Raw genomic sequence first — 23,942 nt, 5'->3', positions numbered from 1 at the left:
AATATATAATACAACATGGTAAAAATGATTGGTTCATTTACCTTATGTAATTTCCTTATTTTCTTGTATTTTTTTTTACTATTTTAAATATGTAAAATTTTTATTTTAATAATAATGTAAATAATATAATAATATGCTAATTGTATTATGTTGTATATTATTATATTAAAACAGAGATGGATACCATAAGGGAAACAAAACTAGCAACATTTAAAACATAATTTAAAACAAAACACTGAAACAACATAAAACATAAATCGATAGGCTAAAATTCAAAGTACTTTATAATTGTTTATTGTTTACTGGAAGCTGGAAATCATAACTTCACAGATTACAAAATAGAAATTACAGGAAGCGAGTTTGAGAAATTTCTAAAATTTCGGATGATCTTCTTCATGACTAGAGAGGTCTTTTATAAAGAAGCTGAATGACTATGGTGCTTTGGGGGAGTTGACATAGATTGAAGATTTGTAGGTGAAGGCACATGGGTGCTGTTTGTTGCTTTCGGAAAAGTTGAATATGCGTGACTGCACAATATTTGATGGAGAATCTAATTGACTGAATGACTAATGAATAGTGAATAGTAAATTTGACTTTTACTATTCATATGAACAGTAAAATTGACTTTTTTTTCACTATTTATTGCTTTTGGTAGAAATGTTGTTGAGGCGTGAATGCATAGTGACTGATTGGGAATCAGAATATATTCAGAAATAGCTTTTCTCTAAAAAAGAGTATTGATTGAAGCTTTTGAATATATATTGAATCCAATGTTGATGATATGGAATCCAGTTAAGCTTATGGGTCCTAAGTATCTTGGTATTGGAAGCCATATGGATCATAACTAGTAGAGGCTTTAGAAGAGGCTGATTCATCTGAAGTATTGTTTTCATCTTGTGACTTGGCTTGGGCCAGTAGTAACTTTGCAATTTGAATGAGTTCTTTATTGCTTATTTTTTTACTTGGGCTTTTCTTTGGGCTTTGACTTGGATAACTTGTATATTATTATATTATTATGCTATAATAATAATTTGTGTTTTTCGTGTGGTCGTGGATGAAACTGTCACAAACACATTTCTCTCAAATATATATACATTTATTATTATTATGTTTAATTTGTTAGATTCAGTTTATGTTTAAGTTAGATAGTCGTTTGTTATTATAATTCCTACCTTACGTTTTTTATTCGGCTTTGTAAATATTTAGTGTTGTAATAATTCCCCGTCTTGCTTCTTTCTATCTTTTTTTTTTTTTAATTTATTTGGTTTTTTAATATTTGTAAATAAGCATCGTATTTATGCTTTGCCTTCAACTCATTTGCATATGTGAGTTTAATCATTTTCTATATGATTTTATGCTTTACCTAATGATTTTGAGATGATTCACATGTCATACTTTAGTAGTCGAATCTTTAGTCGCATTTTGTGTATGTATTATATTCGGATTTTGTATATAAGATCATACATATTTCCTAACTTTATTTTATAGTTGTTTGCGGGACGTTATTAAATATGTGAGTTTTTATGCTTTAGCATCCCGTTTGTGTGTATTTTTCTTATTATTTCAAGCATTATATCATGGGACTACTTGGTTATGTGATATATCTCTATGATTACCAATGGATAGAGGTTTTGTCGTTTAATTTGGAATAATATTGATTTCATGCTAGTGAGCTTGATTTCTTTTAAATTGCACATCTTCAAAACTGTTTAAAAAATATATGGAATCAAGTTGTTCCAAAATGAATAATATGGTCTATACGTGTTTGCTTCATATACTAGTAAATTTTAGGATTTATTAAATAATCAAAATATGAACATATATGTTAATAAAATTTATATCATGGTTTAGTAGAAGCCGACCTTTTGATTGGGTGAGCAGGGTGCCAAATTAATGACATTTCCCTCTCATACCTAAGGTTTCGAGCCAAGCATCCTTGGTTGTGATGAATAGTGGCCTTAATATGAGTCACGGGTTTCCTAATTTTTTCAAAATATTAGATGACAATTTTGAGATCTGATGACGCAGTCCATTTTTGGCAAAGGTTTTTGTAATAAAATGAATCTATAAAGTTGCCAAATCTTATAGTGATTCCAACTTTGACCTGACCCATTTGATATTCCGGACTTAGGTTTTATGGTTTCCAGATGTTGTTCATATATTTTCCCATTTATTCTCATTTGAGTTTGGCTATTAAGTTGGTTGGAACATGTTTGAAACAGATTGGTTGCTTAGTTTTCAAATCTTTGTTGCTCATATTTTTACTCTGCCACTCAAGTGGCACTTCTTGCACTCGAGCGGGTTTTGCGAACTCTCAGTGCTTATGCATGTCTGCAAAAAATACTGGGAGAGTGTATTCGACACTCAAGCAGCTCTTTTTGCGCTTGAGCGGGTTCAGCTCGAGCTATCATTCTTGCACTCGAGCGCTCAAACGTTGGTCTGTTGTCTGCAAAACTGCTAGATGTGTGTATTCTGCGCTCGAACGTCACTTCTTGCGCTCAAGCGGAACAACTTATTGTGTCTGACACTCGAGCGTTAACTCTTGCGCTCGAGCGAACTGTACGTATATCAGTTCGTGACAGCCACATTTTTCATCACTTTTTCATCTCTTTCTCTCTCTGAACATTTCAAAACCCTAGATTTTGAGCTTCTCTCTCTAGAACTCACATTCTTTCTACTTTTTCACCTAGATCCATTGGGTTTTCTACCCGGGTGCCTTTGTTAAAAAGGAATAGTGTCTCTAGAGCTCTGTTTAGTCTGAACAAGATTTGATTTCAGTGTCATTAAAGTTACTCCATTGTTGTTTTGGTCTTCTAAACTCGAGATAGAGATTTTCTACACTCTTCTATAAGTTTTAACTTAGTTATTTGTTGTTGGGTAAGAAATATTAGAACTTGTTGTGATTTTGAACAAACCTAGGGTTTTGAATCAAAATCAAAATAGGGGTCTTCAAATGAACGTATTGGAAATGGTTATGGGAGTAGATATGAGCTTGCGTGGTGTTAAAATGATTGATTTTGATGTTTGGAATGAAGTTGGGAAAAAGGGTGCCTTGCCCTGAAATGTTTTGAATAATTATTTTGTATAGGTAATGAAATTGGTATTGAAAGTGAGAAATTGAGAGGTTGCTGATATAAATGGTGTAGTTGGATTTGTTTAATCTCTTGCACATGGAAGTTTGGATAATTTACTTATTGTAAAGATTGTATATCTGTTTTAGGTTATTGGTGGAGGATAGCCATGATTGTTGTAAAAATTGAATGAGGATTAGACGGATTAAAACTAATCTCTTGGTCGTTATCATTGAATATGATTATGAATTATATACATTGTATATGTATGATATTTGAGAGGAGAAATGAGATGTACTCCATATGTAGGAGAAGAAAGGTGATGGATTCCATTAAATTAAGTCGGCATGTGTGTTTAGGGTGAAAGCCTTGAAAACCATGCGTATACATGAATGCCGATTCCCGCGGACGAAATTTTCGTAAAATGGCAAGTGAATGTATTTGTATGATATTAATATTGGGTGGAGACCTGTGAGGTGTATCCTTTGTTTGATTAATTAAGCGAAGTGGGTATAAATAGTGAACTGGGTTAAAATGAATTAAGATGTAAGTTTGGTATAACTTGGTTTGGGAAAAAGAGTTATGAAAGATTTTGTCAGTTGGCATTGAACCTGTGCATTTTACTTATATCTTTGTTAAACCTCATATATTGTGTGAGATTGTTTCTACTGGGTATTGACTCACCCTATTTGGAAAAAACCATTTTCAGGTGTTGGTGATATGCCTCCGCCAAGGCAGTAGTTTGGAGGGATTTGGACCGAGAGCTTCTATTTTTGTTGTATCTATTTTATATAGCTTAGGGCTTTAAATTGTGATTGAGCTAAAGTCAATTTTGTTGTAACCAAGCAGTGACTTGGAGCGATGTAAGCCATTAAAGTAATGATTATCTGTATAACTTTCATTCCTTCTCGTATCTATCTCTCATGTATATCAACTATGATGAATGAAGGTATATTAATTTAATTATATTTCTGCTCATGAGATGGGTTTATTGTATTTATTTTGGGGCGTTACAAATCTAGACTTTCATCTATGTTTCACATTGCATTGGTGAAACTAGATCAAAGAAATTGAGGGTCCGAATTGTTTAGCGCACACGGGTACTCCTCGCGCAATGCAACTGTGACACAACCATATTGAGTGAGTGGTTAGAGATTCTAAAGATATAAAATAGAGAAGAAGGTAGTGATGAAAAAGAAAAAAGAAAAAAAAAGCATACTCACGCATATTAGGGAGGTAGTGGTTGTGGCGACGGTAAGCCAAGAGAGCTTAGCGATGGAGAGAAGAGAGAGAGAGAGAGAGAGAGAGAGCGAGAGCGAGGCAACACACCGAAAGAAATCCTGGATAAAGTTTAGGGTTGCCAGGGCTGTAATAGTATTTTTGACCATATTTATTAAAGTGTGTTCTTATACTTCTAAAATTCAAACCCTAGGACCTAAACGAGAAGAAAATATATATATATATATATATATTCAATATCTAACAACTCTAACAGTATGTTGAGGGACGTATATTTTCTACCTCCTAAAAAATGCAGTAAAAAATAATGTATCTATTATTATTTGGAGAAAAAACAATGCCAGTAAATCCAACACATAAAACACAGAAATTTACTAGATTTATTAATGGGGAGCACTTTTTTGGGGAAAAAATATATATTTATTTGCTTATGTTTGATTCTATATTTATCTTATTTGTTCTACGACTATTGTACAATAATAATGAGTTTAAAAACATATAAATTAAACACATGAAATAAATTAATGAACAAAATTTTCTAAAAATAGGTCTCACCAACAAAATTTATAAATTCTATTCATCAATATGTTTATGTTTTCAATGTTGAGTTCAGCTTTGGTCCAGTCCGAGATCAGACTGGACGGTACTGTTGGGCCTATGAGGGCCCACCATGGATCCCGTTTTGATAATTCAAACTGTTTAATATGTAGAACTCGTCGAATACTATATGCTTATAAAAAATCACGTTAATCAGATATCGATAGCTATGTGATCAAATCCGTTTTGTATTTAAAAAAATGGATGTGAACAAATTAACGGTTGACAAAAAACTGTTTTGATCACATAGCTATCGATATCCGATCAATGTGATTTTTTACAAGTATATAGTACTCGATGAGTTTTACGTATTGAACGATTCGAAATATTAAAATGGGACCTGTAATAAATCCTCACAGGGCTAACAATACCGTCCAATCCAGTCTGATGCCAGACTGGACCAAAGCTGAACCCTTAATTTTTATGTTCGTACACTGCCCATAGAGGACTCAAGTTGTACTCAAGTGCTCATGAGGAGATATTTAGGTGCCAATGAAAGGAAATTTTAAGTTTGACTCAAAGAAATAATCTCTTTACTAATCTACTATTCATCATTTGGCTAAAAGGAAAATAAATAAATAAATAAATAAATAAACAAATAAAAAATGAGTAGAAATAATAAATAAGTGCACATAACCAAAAATAATTACAAACACATAGAGGTGCTATTGTTTCTGTGTAAGAATAATTTCAAGGGAGGAGGCGGCAAATTGGGCATTTGAAGCATTTTTCCAATTTATAATTTTATTTTATTTTTTTCTTTTCATGTAGCTTGTGTTAGAAGTTAAGCAAAGTTTTCCCCCTACCAAATTTATTTTCCATCCTTCTAACGATCAATCCTTCAAAGATCAAGTTTGATTTCATCTCTTTCTATTAAGAATATGATCATGTAAAAATATTATTTAAAAAATAATTTAATAATATATTCTAAAAAAATAAATATTTATAAATGTCACTTTAGCAATCACTTCAACACTAAGTGCATATGTGACACATCATAAAAGAATTTTATTTTATTTTTATTTATATATTATAATATTTTTTCTTTTAAAAATTAGTTAAGTTAATTTCATTGGTTAGATAAAATAAATAATATTGTCGGAGCACACATTAGCTAAATTAGTTAGGCAAAATATAGAGAATACTTTTCTGAGTAGTTTTACTAGGCATTTTGTTCAACAGAAAATGAATTGCTCTAATACTTCGTTTGGTTTGAGTGATTCGGAGAGAAAAAAAATGAAATGGAGAAATAGATTTCAATCACTTGTTTGTATTATCAAATATGAGAGAAATGAGAAGAAATAGAGATAAACACATTTATCTTATAATCCATTTTTTCAAATTCTCTAAAAATGGAGAGCTTGGGATAGAAATGAAACTAACTAAATATTATTTTGTTATAATACCAAAGCTACCATTTTAGATATAGAACAAATAAAAAGACTAACACCTATAAAAGATTAATTTGGTAATATAATATTATATCATTCTTTCTTTTCTTTTATATAGCTTAAAAGAAAATTAATTTTGTAATATAATGTTATAATACCAAAGAGTACCATTTTAATATAATTTCTTTTCTTTTCTTTTCTCTCCTATCTATCGAAACAAAATTTTAGAAATTACTATTTTTTTTTTTCTCTCATAACTTAATCATTTTTTTTTTTCTCAAGCTACCAAAACATAGTGTAAGGTTCTTACCATTTAATAAATAATTGCACCGCATGGTAAGTTTTTGAAAAAAGAAAAAAAGAAAAAGAAAAAAGAGTATGTTGAGGGGTAGTTTAGACATTTTAGAAAAGTGGCCGTGTTAGATCAATTTATTTTTATTTTATTTTATTTTATTTTTTTTGGTGCGCGGGCGATAAATCTAATTTTAGATTTGTTTTTCTCAAAGGTCCCGATGCTAAAATATTTTGTCCATAAGAACAAACTCCTATAAAATGACCAAATTACGTATGTGTATATATATATATATATTGTTTTCCAAATTGAACCCTAACCAAACAATTCTCCCCTCTCCTCTCTCTCTCTCTCTCCGCAACTCATTTCACCCTCCATCTTTCACCACCATTTCCCCTTATCCTCTATTATTTTACCACTACTACTGTCTCTGTCACCTCGCATTGTGATCTGAATCGCTACACCTCATCCACTGTCGTTCTGCCATCACTTCTGATCTAAACAAAGCATGTTCGGCCTTATCACCGCCCTACGTTCTCTCTCTTTCTCACACCATCAATCTTCTTCTTTTGTCTATTTTCTCTCTCGAAACCTTAGCCATTGTATCAAACAGAGATCGAAACTCAGATGTTCCATCTCGGTAAGTAGAACCAATATGACTTGAAACCCTAGGTCGAAACCCTAAATGAAACAAATATGCTTTCTTCTCTCTCTCTCTCTCTCCCTCTCTCTCTCTTCTATCTTTTTCATCTCATGAGTGGCAAGTCATCGGAGAATGGAAATCAACGGTTCAGGTAGATCGCCAGTATTCTGACGCCTAAGATCTAACGGTTTAAGTACGTCTCCCCTGCGTATGTTTCGATCTTGTGGTTGAAGTTTGAAAACTCAAAGAAGCAACAACACAGAAAATTCAAAAATTTGATCTTGTTGGTTTGATTTTTACAAGTACTATAATTTTTTGTTCATTTTCAATTCATCGAAGCTTTCAAGTACAATTTTACTTCAATTGTGTAAAGTTTTTGTTTGATTTGTTGTTTTCTAATTCAACAACTAATATGAGAAGCTAAGGTTGTTTTTTGTTTTGTTTTTTAATATTTTTATTTATTTATTTTTTTTTTGGCAAGAGGAGCTGAAACACACAGATTTATTTTCTTTAGATCTATATTTTGTCGTGTAATTGCATCTTGTGAAGAACTAGTTGGTACCTTGAATGGAGATTTGGGTTTTTTGTTTTGTTTTGTTTGGTTCTTTGGGTTTGAAAATTTTCAATCTAGATCTGTTGGCAACAAATCTTTGATTTTGTTTTGAGATATATGTTTTCAGTGGTGTTGACAACAGATCTGTGATTTTGCTTTTAGATTTGTGTGTGTTTAGTGATTTTTGAATCGATATGTTAAAATGGGTCTCTCGTTCTAACAAGAATTTCACACAGATAAGTTCAACAGATAATTATTTAGAAAAATGCTTCATACCACTAATTTAGCACCACTAATGCACCACTAATGATGTGGCATCATGTGGACCCTACCACTGATGTGATAGTTTGGCCTTTGTTTTGTTTTATTTTTTTTTTTCTTTACATTGCCACCTCATTAGTGGTGTTTTTAGAGCTTCAAATTTAGTGCTCTAAATCACCACTCAATTATTTAACATAGATAGGTTCAACAAGTTTGGTGATGCTCGACAGATATAGGGAAAAATTTAAACAAATCATTGTTTTAACAAATAAAAAAAATTGAAGATTGTGACTGCTTTTGTTGAACTAATAAGAAAAAAAAGGAAAAAATTCAACAGATAGATAAAAAAAATATATAAATTTGACATATAGGGAAATATTTGAACAGATAGTCAAAAAAATTATACAGATTGAAAATTATTTGGACAGATATTTTAACAGATAAAAGAAAAAATTGAACAAATAATCAAAAAATTTGAACAAATAAATATGAATTTAAACAAATAGTGAGGGATAAAATTAGAATTAAAATATCATCCCAAAATAACAAAATAATTTTTCACTAAACTATTTCACAAATTTTACTAATAAAAAAATATTCATTGAACCTATTATTTTGTCCACTTTTTAGATTAGATTTATCATTATTTAAATTTTTTTTTTTATAATTTTTTTAATTATTATTATTATTATTTTTTTACGGTGTACAGAGAGAGAGATGAGTGGCAGATAGCTTGAATACGCGACGACGCGAAAGTGACTTTTCAATTTGCATTTATGTTATCTCCCTGTCCAAACCCGGCGTTGCTAAACAGAATCTCTCTCTCTCTCTCTCTCTCTCTCTCTCTCTCTCCCCCCCCTTACAAAGAACCCCTTTTCTCTCTCTATAGATTCCGGTTTCTCTCTCTCTCCGTATATATATATGTATACATCTTTCTTTCTCAGAGTCTCTTGCTATTGATAATAATCAAAGTAAGATCTGAGAGAGAGGTAAAGGGTACGATCGAAGATGGGTTCAATTCCTCCGGAACTCAAATCAAATCATATTCCCAAAACAATCAGCTCCTTTCTCGAAGAACTGACAACGATCGGTAGCATTTCAGATAGATTGTTGAGGCTTGACGATTTTGTGAAGAGATTAGAAGAAGAAATGACGAAGATCGACGCCTTCAAACGCGAGCTTCCTCTTTGCATGCTTCTTCTCAATGATGGTTCGTTTGGTTTTTCCTTTTTTGGGGGCTAATAATTTCGATCTGAGCAACATTTTGATCACTGCTCACTTATATATATATATATATCTATATAATTTAGTGCATCTATGTATAGATTTTGATTCAATTCAATTCTTGGATGAGATGGGCTTTGATTTTTATTGTATGGGTTTTGTTTTTTTCCATGAAATCCTGTTTGTTTGGTCAGAAAATTCATTTCTGTAGATTGGTTTCGGTTAATCTGTTTTCATATTTGTTGTTGTTGCAGCGATTGTAACTTTGAAGGCGGAATCAATGCAGTTTAGGACAAGAAATATTGAACCAGTACTTGAAGAATTCATACCATTGAAGAACAATTGTGATGATCAAGATGAAAAAATGGAACCGAAGAAGGAAAAGGACAGCAGAGATAAGATGAATTGGATGAGCTCTGTGCAGCTCTGGAGCACCGATGATAATAACAGAAATATGGATTCAAACTACGATTTGAAACAGAATTCAAAGGTATAACAGAATCGTAAATTGGTTAGATTTTCATTCACGTTTATATATGTGTATATGTATATATATATTTATAGCCTTTGTTTTGATGATAGGAAGCTGAGAAAAAGTGTTGTGATGGTAAAAACAGCACTGGGTTGAGGTCATTTATGCCATTTAAGGGTTGCTCTTTTTTTCCGGCAATGGAGACGAGGAAGGAGGAGGAGGCTGAATCACCGGCCGCTGGGCTTTCCCTTCTGATGCCTGGAATTAAGAATCCAAGAGAAGAAGTTGGTTCTATTGGTTTGAATTGTAGAACAAGTTGTAGCAGAAAAGTTTCCACTTCTGCCCCTAACGGTCAATCAAATTTACGCGGTGGACCACAGCCGCCGCACCAGCAGACTGGCCGGAAACAGAGACGATGCTGGTCGCCGGACTTGCATCGGAGGTTTGTCGGTGCCTTGCAACAACTTGGGGGTTCACAAGGTCAGAAAACAGATTGTGAAAACTCAACCAAAAATTAACTAAAAATTTCTTAATTCTTGACTTGTGATTATCTCTTGTGACTTTATTATGTTGACAAGGAGTCTTGATCTTGTCTCCCAATTTTGCGTTTTCCTTTCTTTTGCTTTTTGGTTTGCAATTTTCTCTGGTGACTTATGCTTTGTGATTAATGAGTTAGTTCTACACCTGTCATGTTATATTAGAATTTTCCTTTTCATTTTTCCTTTTCCCAGAAGTCATATTTATGTTGGTGTTTTTGTTCTTCAATGTTAATCCACAGGGAAAATAAAAAAATAAAATAAAATAAAATGAAAAGAAAAAAGAAAAAAACCACATTTCTTAATGTCCTTTCTAATTAAGCTTAGAGGATGGGAGTTTGGCAAGCAAGTGGCTTTGGGTTTAAGTTTCCACAAGGGCAACGCAGTTCCCATCTATCTCTGATCCTGGCTTCCGCTCTAGGACCAGGAGTGGTAGGGTCAAGTTATTGCTTAAGTCCATCTTGAGAGAGCTTTGCCGGCCCCCTCTAGGCCTCTCCCGTCCGACTCCCCAGTAGGTAGGGGCTTTAGTCACGCTCCCTTCCCCTTATCCTTTTTTTTTCTCAAGTAATCTTTTCTTATTACTTTTATTTGCCAAAGTGGATTTATGTAGAAGAATTTAAGCATTCAATACCATATGATCTTTTTTTTTTTCTTTTTTTCTTTTTGGTGCATTGGTAGCCATAGCCTGTGAAGGGAGAGTCTTGCTTGCGACAAAATTGACTTGGGTTCTGACCAACTAGGCTAGCCGTTGTTGGTTCAATTCCATATGATCTTGATACAAAATGGGTTAAAAGAGGGAATGACATGGAAAATGTTTGAAGGCCTAATTAATCTGCTAGCCTAAAACTTTAAAACAGTAGTGAACTCTTGTCTCAGCTGCATTTGTAACTGATGTTTGTTTTAGCACCTTGAAAATCATCTTTAGAATCATCACTTCTATCTATGTGCAGCTGATTTTATCTTTCTAAATCTCTGCAGTGGCCACTCCTAAGCAGATTAGAGAACTCATGCAGGTCGATGGACTCACCAACGATGAAGTGAAGAGTCATTTGCAAGTGCGTATCGCAAAATTCATCCCTTTTTTTTTTTTTTTTTTTTAAAATATTGAATTTGATTCTGAACATGATTTTGAATGTTCTTTGTGATTTCAGAAATACCGACTTCATACAAGGCGATTTCCGGGTACAACAACCAGTCCTGCAAATCAATCTCCGGTCATTTTGGGAGATTTATGGCCGTCCCAAGATCAATATGACGAATCATCAAAGCAAAGTAGTTCACAATCTGAATCTCCTCAAGGTCCTCTTCAGTTAGGTGGGACAAGTGGAGGGACTTCCACTACAGGCGGGGATAGCATGGAGGAAGAAGGTGATGAGCGATCAGAGAACTATAGCTGGAGAAGTCGAGTTCACAAATCTGCTAAAGAAGATGGATAGATCATGAAATTTTGCAGATAATAATGAAAATAATACAGCATACATAAAGAAGGAGAGGCAATAGAGAGGCTGTGAAATTTTGCAGGATTAGTTTCCCTATCCTTCTGTTGTTTATTTGTTTTGGGATAAAGAACATGGAGAGGAGCGTTCCATATGTTTCGGCAGAAAATGTTTTTCATATAGTGTAATGTTTGATACGATAGAAAGAACGTTAACGAAAAACATTTTCTATGATTAACGGAAAATAACCAATTTAACTGAGCTATAGCAACCTTATGTTGTTATAAATTTCTTTGAGCATTGCTAATTTCTTTTATTTGATTCCAGCATTAGAACTGCCTAGTTGCTTGAAGTTTTAGGTCTCTTCAAAATATTTTTGTTCAAATTAGGATGTGTTTGGATTTAGGATTTGGGTAGGAATTTGTGAAAAGATAAGAAAATATGAGAGAAATTGAGAAAAAAAAATTAACTAACATTTCATTCACATTTTTTTTTTCTTCAAAAATTTTAGATCCAATTTATAGGTGGGAATTGATCCATTTCTCTCCCATAATCTTTTTTTTTTTTTTACATATTCTTGCAATTCCAATTTTTCCATCAGGAAAAAAAGTTGCAGAGAATTTTTCAAGATTTGGCTAGACGAAAAAAAAATTATAAGATTTTTGTACGAGAAAAATGTCTCTACACTTTCCCATAAATTTTGATATTTAGGGTTGATTTTCGAATAGATTTTTTGAATTTTTAGACTACTTTTTGATTTATTTTTAGTTTTGGCTTAGTACAAAAAATAAAAATTAAAAAAATGTAGAAAATTCATGCTAAAAAAGCTCTAAAAGTGAAAAATAGAAAAATAAAAATTAAAAAAAAGGCAATAAAAGACATGTTAGGCTCATGAGTCATGAGTATTATCTATTAGGAATCATTGTGGAATATAAAATGAGACACTAGCATTTCCAGGGTGTGTAAAACAAACATGGCTTGAAGAAATCATTAGTCAATGTCTCATTTGTGAAGCAACAGTGTTTTTTTATATTGCATAATTCATCAGACAAGATCTGGACTTATCCTTTGTGAGAATATTGTAAGGTTTCTATTCCTTCCACCTATTCTTCTCCTTAAGATTATCCTCAACATTTGCTCAAGTAGACAAGTAAACCCTGTCCCGCAATTGACTCTTATTTTGTTTACACATTATCAAAAAATACACATAAAACATAATTTTTAGTTGTTTTAAAATAATAAAATTTACAATTTTAGATAGAATTAATACACTTTTTGATTGGAGGACCTACGCTTTTGGACCAATCAAATTAGGTGTTCTTAAATTTTGTAATTTTGGCTACTTTTGTTAATAATTATTGCAAATTAGTGAATTTTTTTAAATTAATTACAAAAATAGGACTATACATACAAGTGTGTGCTTTGGTGCAATTAAGGTCCAAATTTTCATTTGCATCATTACATAGAACCATTTACAAGTTACAACTCTATATTTTTATAATTGTTTTGAATTCTTTTCACAAATTTGCAATTGTCCGGACTTTTGTCAATACCTTGTCAATTTGCTCTACATTAAATACAAGTTTATATGGATAAAATTAAATTCGGAGAAAATATTAAAAATATACGTATTAACAAAATAAAGCTTTTGTAAAGGAATATTAGAAACTCATAATTTAAAATCATAATTCATCGACAACAGCATAGTAAAGTTGGAAACTTTTAAAGGGTTTCATTCCTTTTTCTTTCTAATGAATCCAATTTAAACACTGTCAATAAAGATATTTTGAGTGAGTCATGTCATGCTGATATATATATTTTTGAGATTTTCTATAATTTAGTTATGTATATGTATACTTTATATATAATTTTGAGCCAACAAACATGAAAATTCTATCCTTCCAAACACCTCCATTAGCAGGTCAAATTGTTAAACATTATCAAACCTAATCCTTTAACCTAACGAGTCATATCCCAATTAAAAACCACAATCTGTTGGTATTATTATTACTATTATCCAAAGTATATGACAAAAGAGTCTCTTTCACAACCAAAATAATGGAGAGAGAATCTTATGGGCATATGACATAATAAGTGAGCCCCTATTAATAGGGCCATTCATATATATATATATATATATATATATTTAAGATAGAGTATAAATCGGTTTGGTGAGAGGAGTGAGTGAAAATGATGGAATCTCTCATTAACTTTGCTTTCTAGCGAGGGCTTTGTAGTTAGTTTTTCACGCTCTTCGGAGATATTTAGTCTACTCAGATGCGATTGCATTACAGTTAAGACTCTTGTTGGTTTTGAGTTTGGCTTTACAAGTGCAATGTGAAATAGAAAAATGAATAAGAGTTTAAATCCGGTAAATCTTAGAAAATCCATTAATCATCAAAGATGCCAAAAAAAGACTCCATTGTCATATTTCAAAGTCGCCACCTAAATATTTTTGAGAAATTTAGAAAACTTGTAACTTGTGCCAAAGGTCATTTGCCCATCATAATCAAATTGTATCGGTTTGGGAACTTAGGTATGAGAGGAGAATGTCATGAATTGAGCACTCCACTCACTCGATCAAAGATTAGCATCTACTAAATCATGATGTGAATTTTATGGACATTATATGCTCATGTTTTGATTGTTTAATATACTAACATTACTATGTGAAGCAAACAAGTATCGACCACGCCACTTACTTTGGATTTGCTTTGATTTCATACTTTTTTTGAAAAGAGTTTTGAATACGTGTAACTCAAAGAAAAAGCGAGCTCATATGTACATTAATCAAAGTCATTCCAATTATGCAAAATAGCCTCCATCCATAGTCATTCATGAAGATATTTCAAATAAGCAAGTAGCCTCATGGTAGTACGCTCGACATGGCAATACAAACACACATATGATATGCTGTAGCAAAAAATGCTCACGTAGTACTCAAATGAGGCAAACCGAATAAAGGAAGATAGTTAGAAAATGCATGATCCTAGTATGCAAAGTGGCTAATGCATCACATACAAGAATGCAATTATTAGATTCGGCTACTAACATGATATGTGAATCAACTCAAAGCATGAGGTAGCACGCACAATCAATTAGGAAATAAGTAATGACATCAAGTGTGATAAGTCGAACCTTAATGTATGCAAAAATGGATATAAAGCATGGGAATAATAAAAGGAAATATGATGCTATATGCAACCATAGTAAGCATGTAAATAAAAAGGAGAAAGAAATGGGGGTTGAAAGACATACATCAAATGTTACAAATTTGCTCTCGCACAAGAGGGTCCGAGTGTCCTAATTAACTAATTATTACAAACACAAATGAATGAACTAATTATCTAATTATTACAAAACACAAATCTTAAAAGCGAGTAATCCAAGGAATTGAATGAGCGGTAAGGAATCACGTGTGCACAAGCAAGAACATCCTTCGGAAACCTCTCTACTTGCTGCAAGAAATTGCCCAGTTCGCAATCCAAAAACAGTTCTGTTTTGGCCACAAGATCTACTCTGTTTTGCTAAAAAACCACCACTGCCGTACAAAAGAATTGGTCGGCTAGCTTGATTAGATGGTCGGCCCTACAAAAGAATGCCGATCGACCACTATTTCTAGAGAAAAATCTGTTACAACAGAACTTGAACATAGCGAAACAGAGGGATTCCAAAAGATGTTCATGCTTCTTGCTCCCTCTTGTCATGAAGATTTTCAAGGATGGAATAGGTTTTCTTTACAACTCATCAAACATTCCAAGGGTATTTAGATGATGAGTCATGAAGCAATGAGACGAAATATTCAATGGATACAAAACTAAAGCTAATTAAGAAATCATTTAAAGAGACGGCCGAAACCTACTATATCTCATGAAAAATAAGAGTAAGTGAGTACTCAAACTTGGAGAGAAGAGGTTAGCCATGTTTGAAAGAGAAGCTTATTAACAAAAGATTACATCATTGAGGGAAGTAATTAGAGATTCTTCTTCCTACTCATGGAACATGGATTAAAATCCATTTCCATGCTTCAAAAGGAACTAGAAGAGAGTTTCTAATACCTCCGATGCAAGAGCTCTTATATAGCCTCAAAACAAAACCAAAACAAGACTAAGTAAATGAAAGCTATGAAAAGTTGTTGTAGGATCATCTTCCTACTCATGGAATAAGGATGAAACATCCATTTTCATTCTTCAAAGATGGAAATAGAAGAGAGCATAGAACATCTTTTGAAGAAGATAACACACAATGATAAGCAAGATAAACAACTAGTTAATTAAACTTGTGTTGGGGTGGTTAAGCTTTAAACCCTTCCCATGATCACAAGGGTCCAAATATACTATGTAAAGCTATGAAAACCAAAGTAAAACGATCAACTCAAACAAATTGGTTACTATATCCTAAACGCACCAAATCCATGAGGACTTACAACAACACAACTATAGTATTCAAAGCATAAATTAACACATTAAACAGCCTACAAACAACACAGAACAGTGCCGAAAATCAGTTTTAAGAGGTAAAAAATATGAGCAAAAATGGAAGAAGACCAAGAGGTTACATCTAGCAAGCAAGCCTAAGGAAGGGTGGCTAGCCCCTCCACTTTTTTTGTAACCTTAAATCACATATTTCAGCCTTAAAATATTCTGAAAAACAATATTGTTGGCTACATATTTTTTACAGGCCAATCGCAGCTTAACACGTGGCTCGAAAATGGTAATTTGGGGAGTTAATGCAAATCTCCAACCAGCAACAGACACGTGGCAGTTCATATTGGTAATGGTGGGTCTATGTCGCATGGAAGTAGTTAGAAGGCGCGAAGTGACGTGACTCAACGGTTACTCACAATTCAAATTCAAATTCAAATTCAAGAGGGAAGCCCAACTGCAAAGAAGGTGTCATGGGAGCAAATTGTTCAGGGCCATAACCAGAGATCGTGGAAGCGCATTTCGACGGTTGCCATTGGGAAGTATAAATAGAGAAGAAGGCCCCAGAATGAATGACCCAGACTCAGACTTAGACCCAGAAATTAGTTCATTTACTTCATATTTCTTTCCAGTTTTACATTTCTAGTTCTTTACATTTCAACACTTCAATTCTTGTACCACACTTTATTTCCTAGGAGTAGTTTCAAGTGGTCGTTGCTATAAACATTTTCAAGGTTGGGTCATTGCTTTGTAAGTTCCTATTTACTTAATGAAATTCAGTTTCTGAATTGTTCTGTACTTGTTATTTCTTATGAATTTCTCCTAAAACAAGCCACCAGTAAAAGTCCTATTTATTGAGGCTGAAAGAACTTCAACACAATCATTTGATAACTGGTTGGCAATTAAAATTCTATAAGGACTGATTAATCCTTGCCCGGTACGCTTAAATTTACACTATTAGCCCTCGAAAGCCAAAAAAGCAAACATATATTTTTTTGCACACCCGGTGGGACCTAATAAAAAAAAAATGGCTAGACACAAAACAAGAGAAGAAAATGAATGCCCGGAAGAGGGTGTGAAAGGAAAGGTAGAAAATACCTAACCTAGAGGATAATGTAATGGATGCACCTATCCCATCAGATCCTCCGCAAATGGTCGAACAGACCAGCATTTCAGAATATACAACATATGTCCAACATACTAGACAGGGCCACGAAACTAGACCTTTAACTGCCCCTTCTACCTAACCAATAAATCAGTGGGGAGGTTTAGTAGATGTTATGGAGCAGCAACTAATGTATACAATGGAAAGATGGGTAACATCCCTTTTGGATCGAATGAACTCTCATCAACCAGCTATTGTAAGATAGACTGAAAAGAACGAGAATTCCTTTCAGCATAGATTAGCTCGAGATAAACAGCCTATGCAAAATAATAGATAAACTAATGGTCCGACTAGTAATCAAAATCATGAGAGGTCATCACCCGTACCTCTATCATGGTACGAAGCTTCTTCGAGACCATTAGCAAATCAAAATGTACCATTGCCCACCAGCGAAACCATACAAATTGGTGGATCTGGACCAGTACAAGGGAATGGTATGAGGATTTTTTCAATCCTATGTTTGAAGCCATACCTAGCATACGGGATTTCACTAATCCTGTGTTTGAATTCGCACCCGGGGGGTTGGAAGGATTTCCTATGGTTGGAAGAGAAATAACATTTGTTTCTCCTCTTGTAGCACCTTTCGTAAAGCCTTTCCCAGGACAGATTCCAAGAGGTCAGCCATATCTCCAACAACAACTAGTACAATAAGGACAACCAGTTGTGAATGTACCGATATATAGACCAAGAGGCCCTCAGGCATATGGAGTTTCTCCAAACCTTGCATTTGTTCCTCCAGTAGTGGTCCAACCAGCACAAAATATGATTCATAGGGACCAAATTGCTGATATTGTTAGGGAAATATGTGGACCTATGGCTCAGGGGGTCCAAACTCCGGTGTACAGAAAACCTTACCCATAATGGATAGATAGGGTACATGAATATCCAAGGGGGTTTAGAATACTAGACTTTGCCTTTTTTTTTTTTATAATGGAAATGGAAATCAGTTGACAGTAGAACACATTGCTAGGTTTACAAGCCAGAGTGGTGAGTTCGCTAAATAATGATTACATCAAACTGAGACTTTCTCTAAACTCTCTAACTGGAGCAGCCCTCACACTTGGCTTTATCCAAACCTGGCAACAAATGGAGGAAGTATTTCATGCCCAATTTTTCCAAACAGAGCCTGAGATTTCTATGGTAGACTTGGCAAGATTGAGCCAAAGGCCTGATGAAAAGGCTGCTCAATTTATTGCCAGATTTAAAAGGGCACGAAACAAATGTAGGATCATGCTACTTGAGCCTGAATTTATAAGATTGGCTCAAAATGGGTTGAAGTTTAGGCTTCGAAAGAAGTTTGATTCAATTGAGTTTCGAGACTTGGTAGAATTGACCTATAAAGTGCCTAGATATGAAGCTTTACTTAAAGAAGAACAATATCGAAACAATGTATCATATAAGACCTATTATAGAGACCCTAATTATGAAATTGATGCAGCAGAGATCATAGGCAAAGAACCTATGACCCGTGAAGCATTAATTCAGCAAGACACTACAATAGACCAGTAGTTTAAAAAGAAAGATTTTCATAGGAAGTATTCATTTGACTTAACAAAAACAGATGACATTTTTGATCATTTGCATGTAGCAAATTTAGTAAAGTTACCAAAGGGAGTTAAGATCCCTACTCCTGAAGAATTTAAAGGGAAACTGTACTGTAAATGACACAATTCTTGGTCTCATTTAACTAAAATTGTATTATTTTTCGAGACAAAATCCAATAACAGATTCGGAAGGGGAGGCAAAAGTTTCCAACTAAGACTGATAAAGCCATGGGAATTAACACCAACCCATTTCCAGAGATTGGGGAGGCTGCAACCAATGCTGGTATGCCAGATTTTCAAAATCTATCCTTGAAGGAATTAGAGGAAGTCATTGTGCAGATGTATGTGGCTAGTAAGGCTGCCTTCAAGAAAGACACCAGAAGTTCACCAGCCAGTGGAAAGAACTATGCAGACCAAAGGGATGGCTCTAGTGAAGAGATACTAGATGAAGACTCCCTCGAAGCAACTGCTGTGCAAAGTATGTGTCTCAGGTGCAAGATGTGTTACAAGTGGCTGAAGGGGCTCCCAGTTGATGGGAAACAATATTATAAAAAGGTACAGAAAGACCGAATAGCCAGTACCTACAACAAAAGGCCATACCTAACTGGCCCTAGATAGTATTCAACCTTGATTACTCCACCAGACACTTGGATGTAATCAAAAGGAAAGAGGCCTTTGCATAAAACCAGGCCACCGAACTATTACATGGTGAGCAATCAGCCTCAAGGGAAGCCTGAATTTGGCATAAGTCAGGGAACCATGCCTAGTGGTTGGCTTTCAAGAGCTGCCTCAAAGCCAGTTGTGAAGATAGGAGTAGCAGGCTCAACAGCAAGAGCAGTGGGTTCTGGGTTCCTAGGATTCCAGATTGGTTTGTCATACAGAACAAACTTAAAGTAATACCTGCCCAAAGCAGGACTGTCAGAGACAAGAGAAGAATGATCAAGCCCCCTCTAGTGGCTCCAAACAATTGGGTTCTGCTAAAAAATCCAAAAACAAGGGAACCAGATATGGTTCCTATAATTTCCAAGTCTCAAAGGAGGAAGATACAGCAAAAATACACCCAGTATTAGAGGAACCTGAGAGAAGGTGGAGAAACAACGTCTTTGGCACAGTCAAAAGGTCAGGTAGAAGAAAGATAAGGTTCAAGGTCTGCTCCTAAGATCAAAGAGGATGTCAGTAGAGAAAAATTGGCCAAAGTTCATGCTGAACTAAAAGCCAAAGAAAGATCCAGCCTAGCAGGTCTTGAAAAGGCATTGATAAAAAGTGATAGTGAGACGGAAAGAGAAGTTGAACTAGGCCAAGAAAAGGAATTGGCCGAAGATGAGATGTTTGAAGCCTTCATAGCTGAACAGACCTTCCTGGTTGAGAAGCCAACAGAAGTAGATCCTAAACAAACTGCTTCGAAGGAACCCACCAGCACTGAGGTACCAGAGTGCAGCATGGAGGATGCCTCGCAAGCTTTAGAGCAGACCCATATGAAAGGAGAGCAATCGCAGCCAGTGGTACAGTTTGGCTTATTCCCTCCAGTGCTAGTAAATATGGTTTATATGCTGCCATAATGACCCCATTCCAGTTTCTAGTGAAGATTCACAGGCCAGCATGGTTCAAAATGAGTCAGAGGTGGCCAAGCCAATGGAAACTTATGAAGAAAGTGAGGAGGTGAGCGTTAACCTCTCGTACCCTTTCGAGTACCCTCCAATATCTATGACCCAGCACGTTAAGCCTCTATATATCAAAGCTTACTTCGATAAGATACAAATGAATAGGGTGTTAGTGGACAATGGGACAGCTGTGAACCTGCTTCTAAGGTCCTTTTTGAAGAAGTTGGGAAAAAGAAACCCTAGGTTGAACCCAACCAATACAACCATTGTTGGTTTCGCTGGGGATAAGCAAATGGTACAGGGCATTCTGCCCATCAACCTGAGTGTGGGAACTAGAGATTGCATGACAACATTCTTTGTTATAGATAGTAATGCCAAGTATAATGCTTTGCTTGGCAGGGATTGGATCCACATCAACAAGTGTTTTCCTTCCTCTCTACATCAGAAGATGATGATAGCTCTGTGCAATGGGGAAATAGTGGAAATCAATACGGATCCATAGCCTTTTATTGCTTGTGTTGATTTTGCAGAGGCCAAGGTATACACTGAAGGGGTTGTACCACTCAATGTGCTGAGGAAGCCGGATGGAACAGCAGAAGTAACGATTGATAATGAAGTAGCACACCTGAAGCATTTAGTGTAGGAGAGTGCTGATGAAGAGTTCGTCACTAAAGATGACAATGATGCCTGGTTGTAGGTAAGAATATCAAGACCAAGAAGCCAGACCCTTGGCTTTAATCAAGTTTTTAGCATTGGACGTAAATTCAATAGTCCAGAAAGGCACATGAACAAGATAGAGAAGCCATGATGTTTGGCTGTAATCAAGAGCAACAAAAGGCCAGATTATTGGCTCTTGGTAAGTACTGTACATTGGACATTGAAAGAAAAGTTCAGGAAATATAGGAAGAAGAGGTTTTGTGGACAGATTTTGTCTATGAAGAAGAGAGTAAGGATGTTGAACCAGAAAGGATAGAGGTTGAACCAGATGAAAGGGTTGCTTCGAAGATAGAGGAAGTCAAGGGAGAAGCATCAGTGAGTGCCCAAGTGCAAGACCCTTTGGAAGAGGTCAACATAGGTGAAGGTTAAGCACAACAACCTACTTATATCAGTGCTTGGTTAAATCCTAATGACAGTAACCAGTTGTTGGCTGTCCTGAAACAATACAGGGATTGTTTTGCTTGGTCTTATAATGAACTGTCTGGGTTTGATAGATCATTAGTGGAACATAGGCTCCCAATGAAGCCTAATTTCATGCCACACAAGCAGAAGCCAAGACGGATGAGTCCCAAAGTGGTTCAAAAGGTGAAAGAGGAGATTGTTAGGCTCCTTATAGCATGCTTCATTAGAACAGCCAGGTATGTTAAGTGGTTGTCTAATATTGTGCCTGTGGTAAAAAAGAATGGCAAAATGAGGGTATGCATTGATTTCAGAAACCTAAATTTGGTAACTCCAAAAGATAAGTATCCCATGCCTATAGTTGACTTGTTTGTGGATAGCTCAACAAGTCACAAGATTTTGTCCATGATGGATGGGCATTCTGGCTATAACCAGATCTACATAGCAGAGGAAGATGTCTATAAGATAGCTTTCAGGTGTCCTGGAAACATTAGCACCTTTGAATGGATCAAGATGCCATTTGGGTTGAAGAATGCTAGAGCAACATATTAGAGGGCAATGAACCCTATCTTCCATGATCGCATTGGAGGGTACTTAGAGTGTTAAATTGATGATATTGTTGTGAAATCTTAGTTTATGGAGGAGCACCTGGTTCATTTGACAATAGCCTTTGACAGGATGAGAGAGTTCAAGTTGAAACTCAACCCTCTCAAATGTGCTTTTGGTGTATTAGCTGGAAACTTCTTGGGGTATATAGTGCACAAGAAGGGAATACAGATTGATCAGAATAAAGCTAAAGCCATCATTGAGGCCAAGCCTCCATCAAGTAAGAAAGAATTACAAAAATTTCTTGGTCAGGTTAATTTTCTTTGAAGATTTATTTCTAACACTGTAGGAAAAACTAAATTAATTTCTTCCTTATTAAAGGTAAAAAATGAAGGAGAGTTTGTGTGGACAGCTGAGTATCAAGCTGCTTTCAAAGGAATTAAAGCCTACTTGGCCAAGCCTCCAGTGTTGATGCCACCAAGGAGGGATATACCCTTGAAGTTATACATTGCTGCGCAGAAGATTCATTGGGAGTTTTTCTGGCTTAGGACAATAAAGAAGGCAAGGAATAAATAGTTTATTACCTTAGTGGGTTTTTAAATTCTTGTGAATGTAAATACTCAGCTGCAGACAAGCTGTGCCTAGCATTGTACTTTGCAACAATGAAATTAAGATATTATCTTTTGCCAACTGTTGTCTTGGTAATTGCAATCACAGATTTGGTTAAATATATGTTATCTAGACCTATGCTAAGAGGGCGAATTGGTAAATGGATATTAGCTCTTTCAGAGTTTCATCTAGAATATGTTCCCGAAAAAGCAGTAAAAGGGCATGTTTTGGCTAACTTTTTGGCAGATCATCCATGTCAAATAGAAAGCCAAGAGATAATAGATCTTGGTATGGTCAACATTGAGCCATGGCAAATGTGGTTCGATGGATCAAAAGCCAATGCTCTAGTTGGAATTGGTGTTGTGATTAAGTCACTACAGGGGATAAAAACCACGCATGGTTTCAGAGTTGATGAAGTTATTTCTTCTAATAACTAAGCTGAATATGAAGTTTTAGTAATGGGACTTGAGATACTGATTGGATTACAGGTTCATGGAGTTGATATATTTGGGGATTCCTAATTGGTAATCAACCAAGTAAAAGGAATTTTCAAATGTCAAAGTGCAAGCATGTTACCATATTATGTTGCTGCATTGCATTTGCTTTCTCAGTTTTAGATAGCCAATGTGACTTATATCCCAAGATTCATGAATCACAAGGCCAATGATGTAGCTCAGAAGGCCTCGAATTTCAAAAGAAAGAGTAACACCCAAGTGGACATAAATCAAGCAACATATCAAAAGTTATTACCACCTTTGGTCAAAAGGGGTATCACGATAGGAGTTAACCAAATTAACTTAGAAGAATATGTTTGGAGATATCCAATCATCCAATATTTGACTGGTCCTTTTTTGAAAGCCAGTAGAAAGATTAAATTACAGTCCATGCAATATATAGTATATGGCAATGCTCTTTATAAAAGGGGAGCAGATGGATTATTACTAGAATGTTTAGGGCTAAATGGGGCATTGATTGCTGTGGCTGAGGTGCATGAGGGTATTTGTGGTGCCCATAAACCTGGTGTGAAGATGAGATGGTTGGTTCGAAGACATTCCTATTATTAGCCAACCATCCTTAAGGATTGCATAGAGTATGCAAAAGGATATCAAGCATGGCATGATAAGATATGTGCCAATAACTTATTTGCATGCAGTAGTAAAGCCATAGCCATTTAGAGGATGGGCAATGGATATGATAGGAAAAATATATCTACCCTCTTCGA

At 34.9% G+C, this 23,942-nt stretch overlaps 2 protein-coding genes across 2 annotated transcripts; both read left to right on the top strand.

The window, feature by feature from the left end:
• The first annotated feature begins 8,756 nt into the window (after nucleotides 1–8,756).
• On the top strand, nucleotides 8,757–12,003 carry LOC114273137 (transcription factor HHO6). The gene is made up of 5 exons (XM_028214896.2): nucleotides 8,757–9,257; nucleotides 9,526–9,761; nucleotides 9,854–10,223; nucleotides 11,258–11,334; nucleotides 11,431–12,003. Exons 1-5 carry the CDS (start codon nucleotides 9,056–9,058, stop codon nucleotides 11,713–11,715), a joined length of 1,170 nt encoding a protein of 389 aa, XP_028070697.2. The 5' UTR covers nucleotides 8,757–9,055; the 3' UTR covers nucleotides 11,716–12,003.
• A 7,550-nt stretch (nucleotides 12,004–19,553) lies between these two features.
• Nucleotides 19,554–22,117, top strand: LOC145821691 (uncharacterized). The gene is made up of 6 exons (XM_082918245.1): nucleotides 19,554–19,716; nucleotides 20,422–20,817; nucleotides 20,980–21,065; nucleotides 21,353–21,481; nucleotides 21,590–21,804; nucleotides 21,946–22,117. Exons 1-6 carry the CDS (start codon nucleotides 19,554–19,556, stop codon nucleotides 22,115–22,117), a joined length of 1,161 nt encoding a protein of 386 aa, XP_082774371.1.
• The last annotated feature ends 1,825 nt before the right edge of the window (nucleotides 22,118–23,942 follow it).

Source organism: Camellia sinensis, chromosome 3 (assembly GCF_055761805.1).
Source record: "Camellia sinensis isolate YWXY chromosome 3, ASM5576180v1, whole genome shotgun sequence".
Lineage (NCBI taxonomy): Eukaryota > Viridiplantae > Streptophyta > Magnoliopsida > Ericales > Theaceae > Camellia > Camellia sinensis.
The sequence above is the reverse complement of the archived record's forward strand: the minus strand, read 5'-3'. Positions and strand labels throughout refer to the sequence as shown.

Bases quoted from the DNA above. Each gene is read 5' to 3' on its own strand.
- LOC145821691 (XM_082918245.1), top strand. From the start codon at position 19,554: ATGGTGAGCAATCAGCCTCAAGGGAAGCCTGAATTTGGCATAAGTCAG. The intron at 20,818-20,979 runs GTAATGCCAAGT...TTGATTTTGCAG, and splicing joins AACATTCTTTGTTATAGATA to AGGCCAAGGTATACACTGAA. The intron at 21,066-21,352 runs GTAGCACACCTG...CAGGAAATATAG, and splicing joins AAGTAACGATTGATAATGAA to GAAGAAGAGGTTTTGTGGAC.
- LOC114273137 (XM_028214896.2), top strand. From the start codon at position 9,056: ATGGGTTCAATTCCTCCGGAACTCAAATCAAATCATATTCCCAAAACA. The intron at 9,258-9,525 runs GTTCGTTTGGTT...TTGTTGTTGCAG, and splicing joins CATGCTTCTTCTCAATGATG to CGATTGTAACTTTGAAGGCG. The intron at 11,335-11,430 runs GTGCGTATCGCA...TTGTGATTTCAG, and splicing joins AAGTGAAGAGTCATTTGCAA to AAATACCGACTTCATACAAG.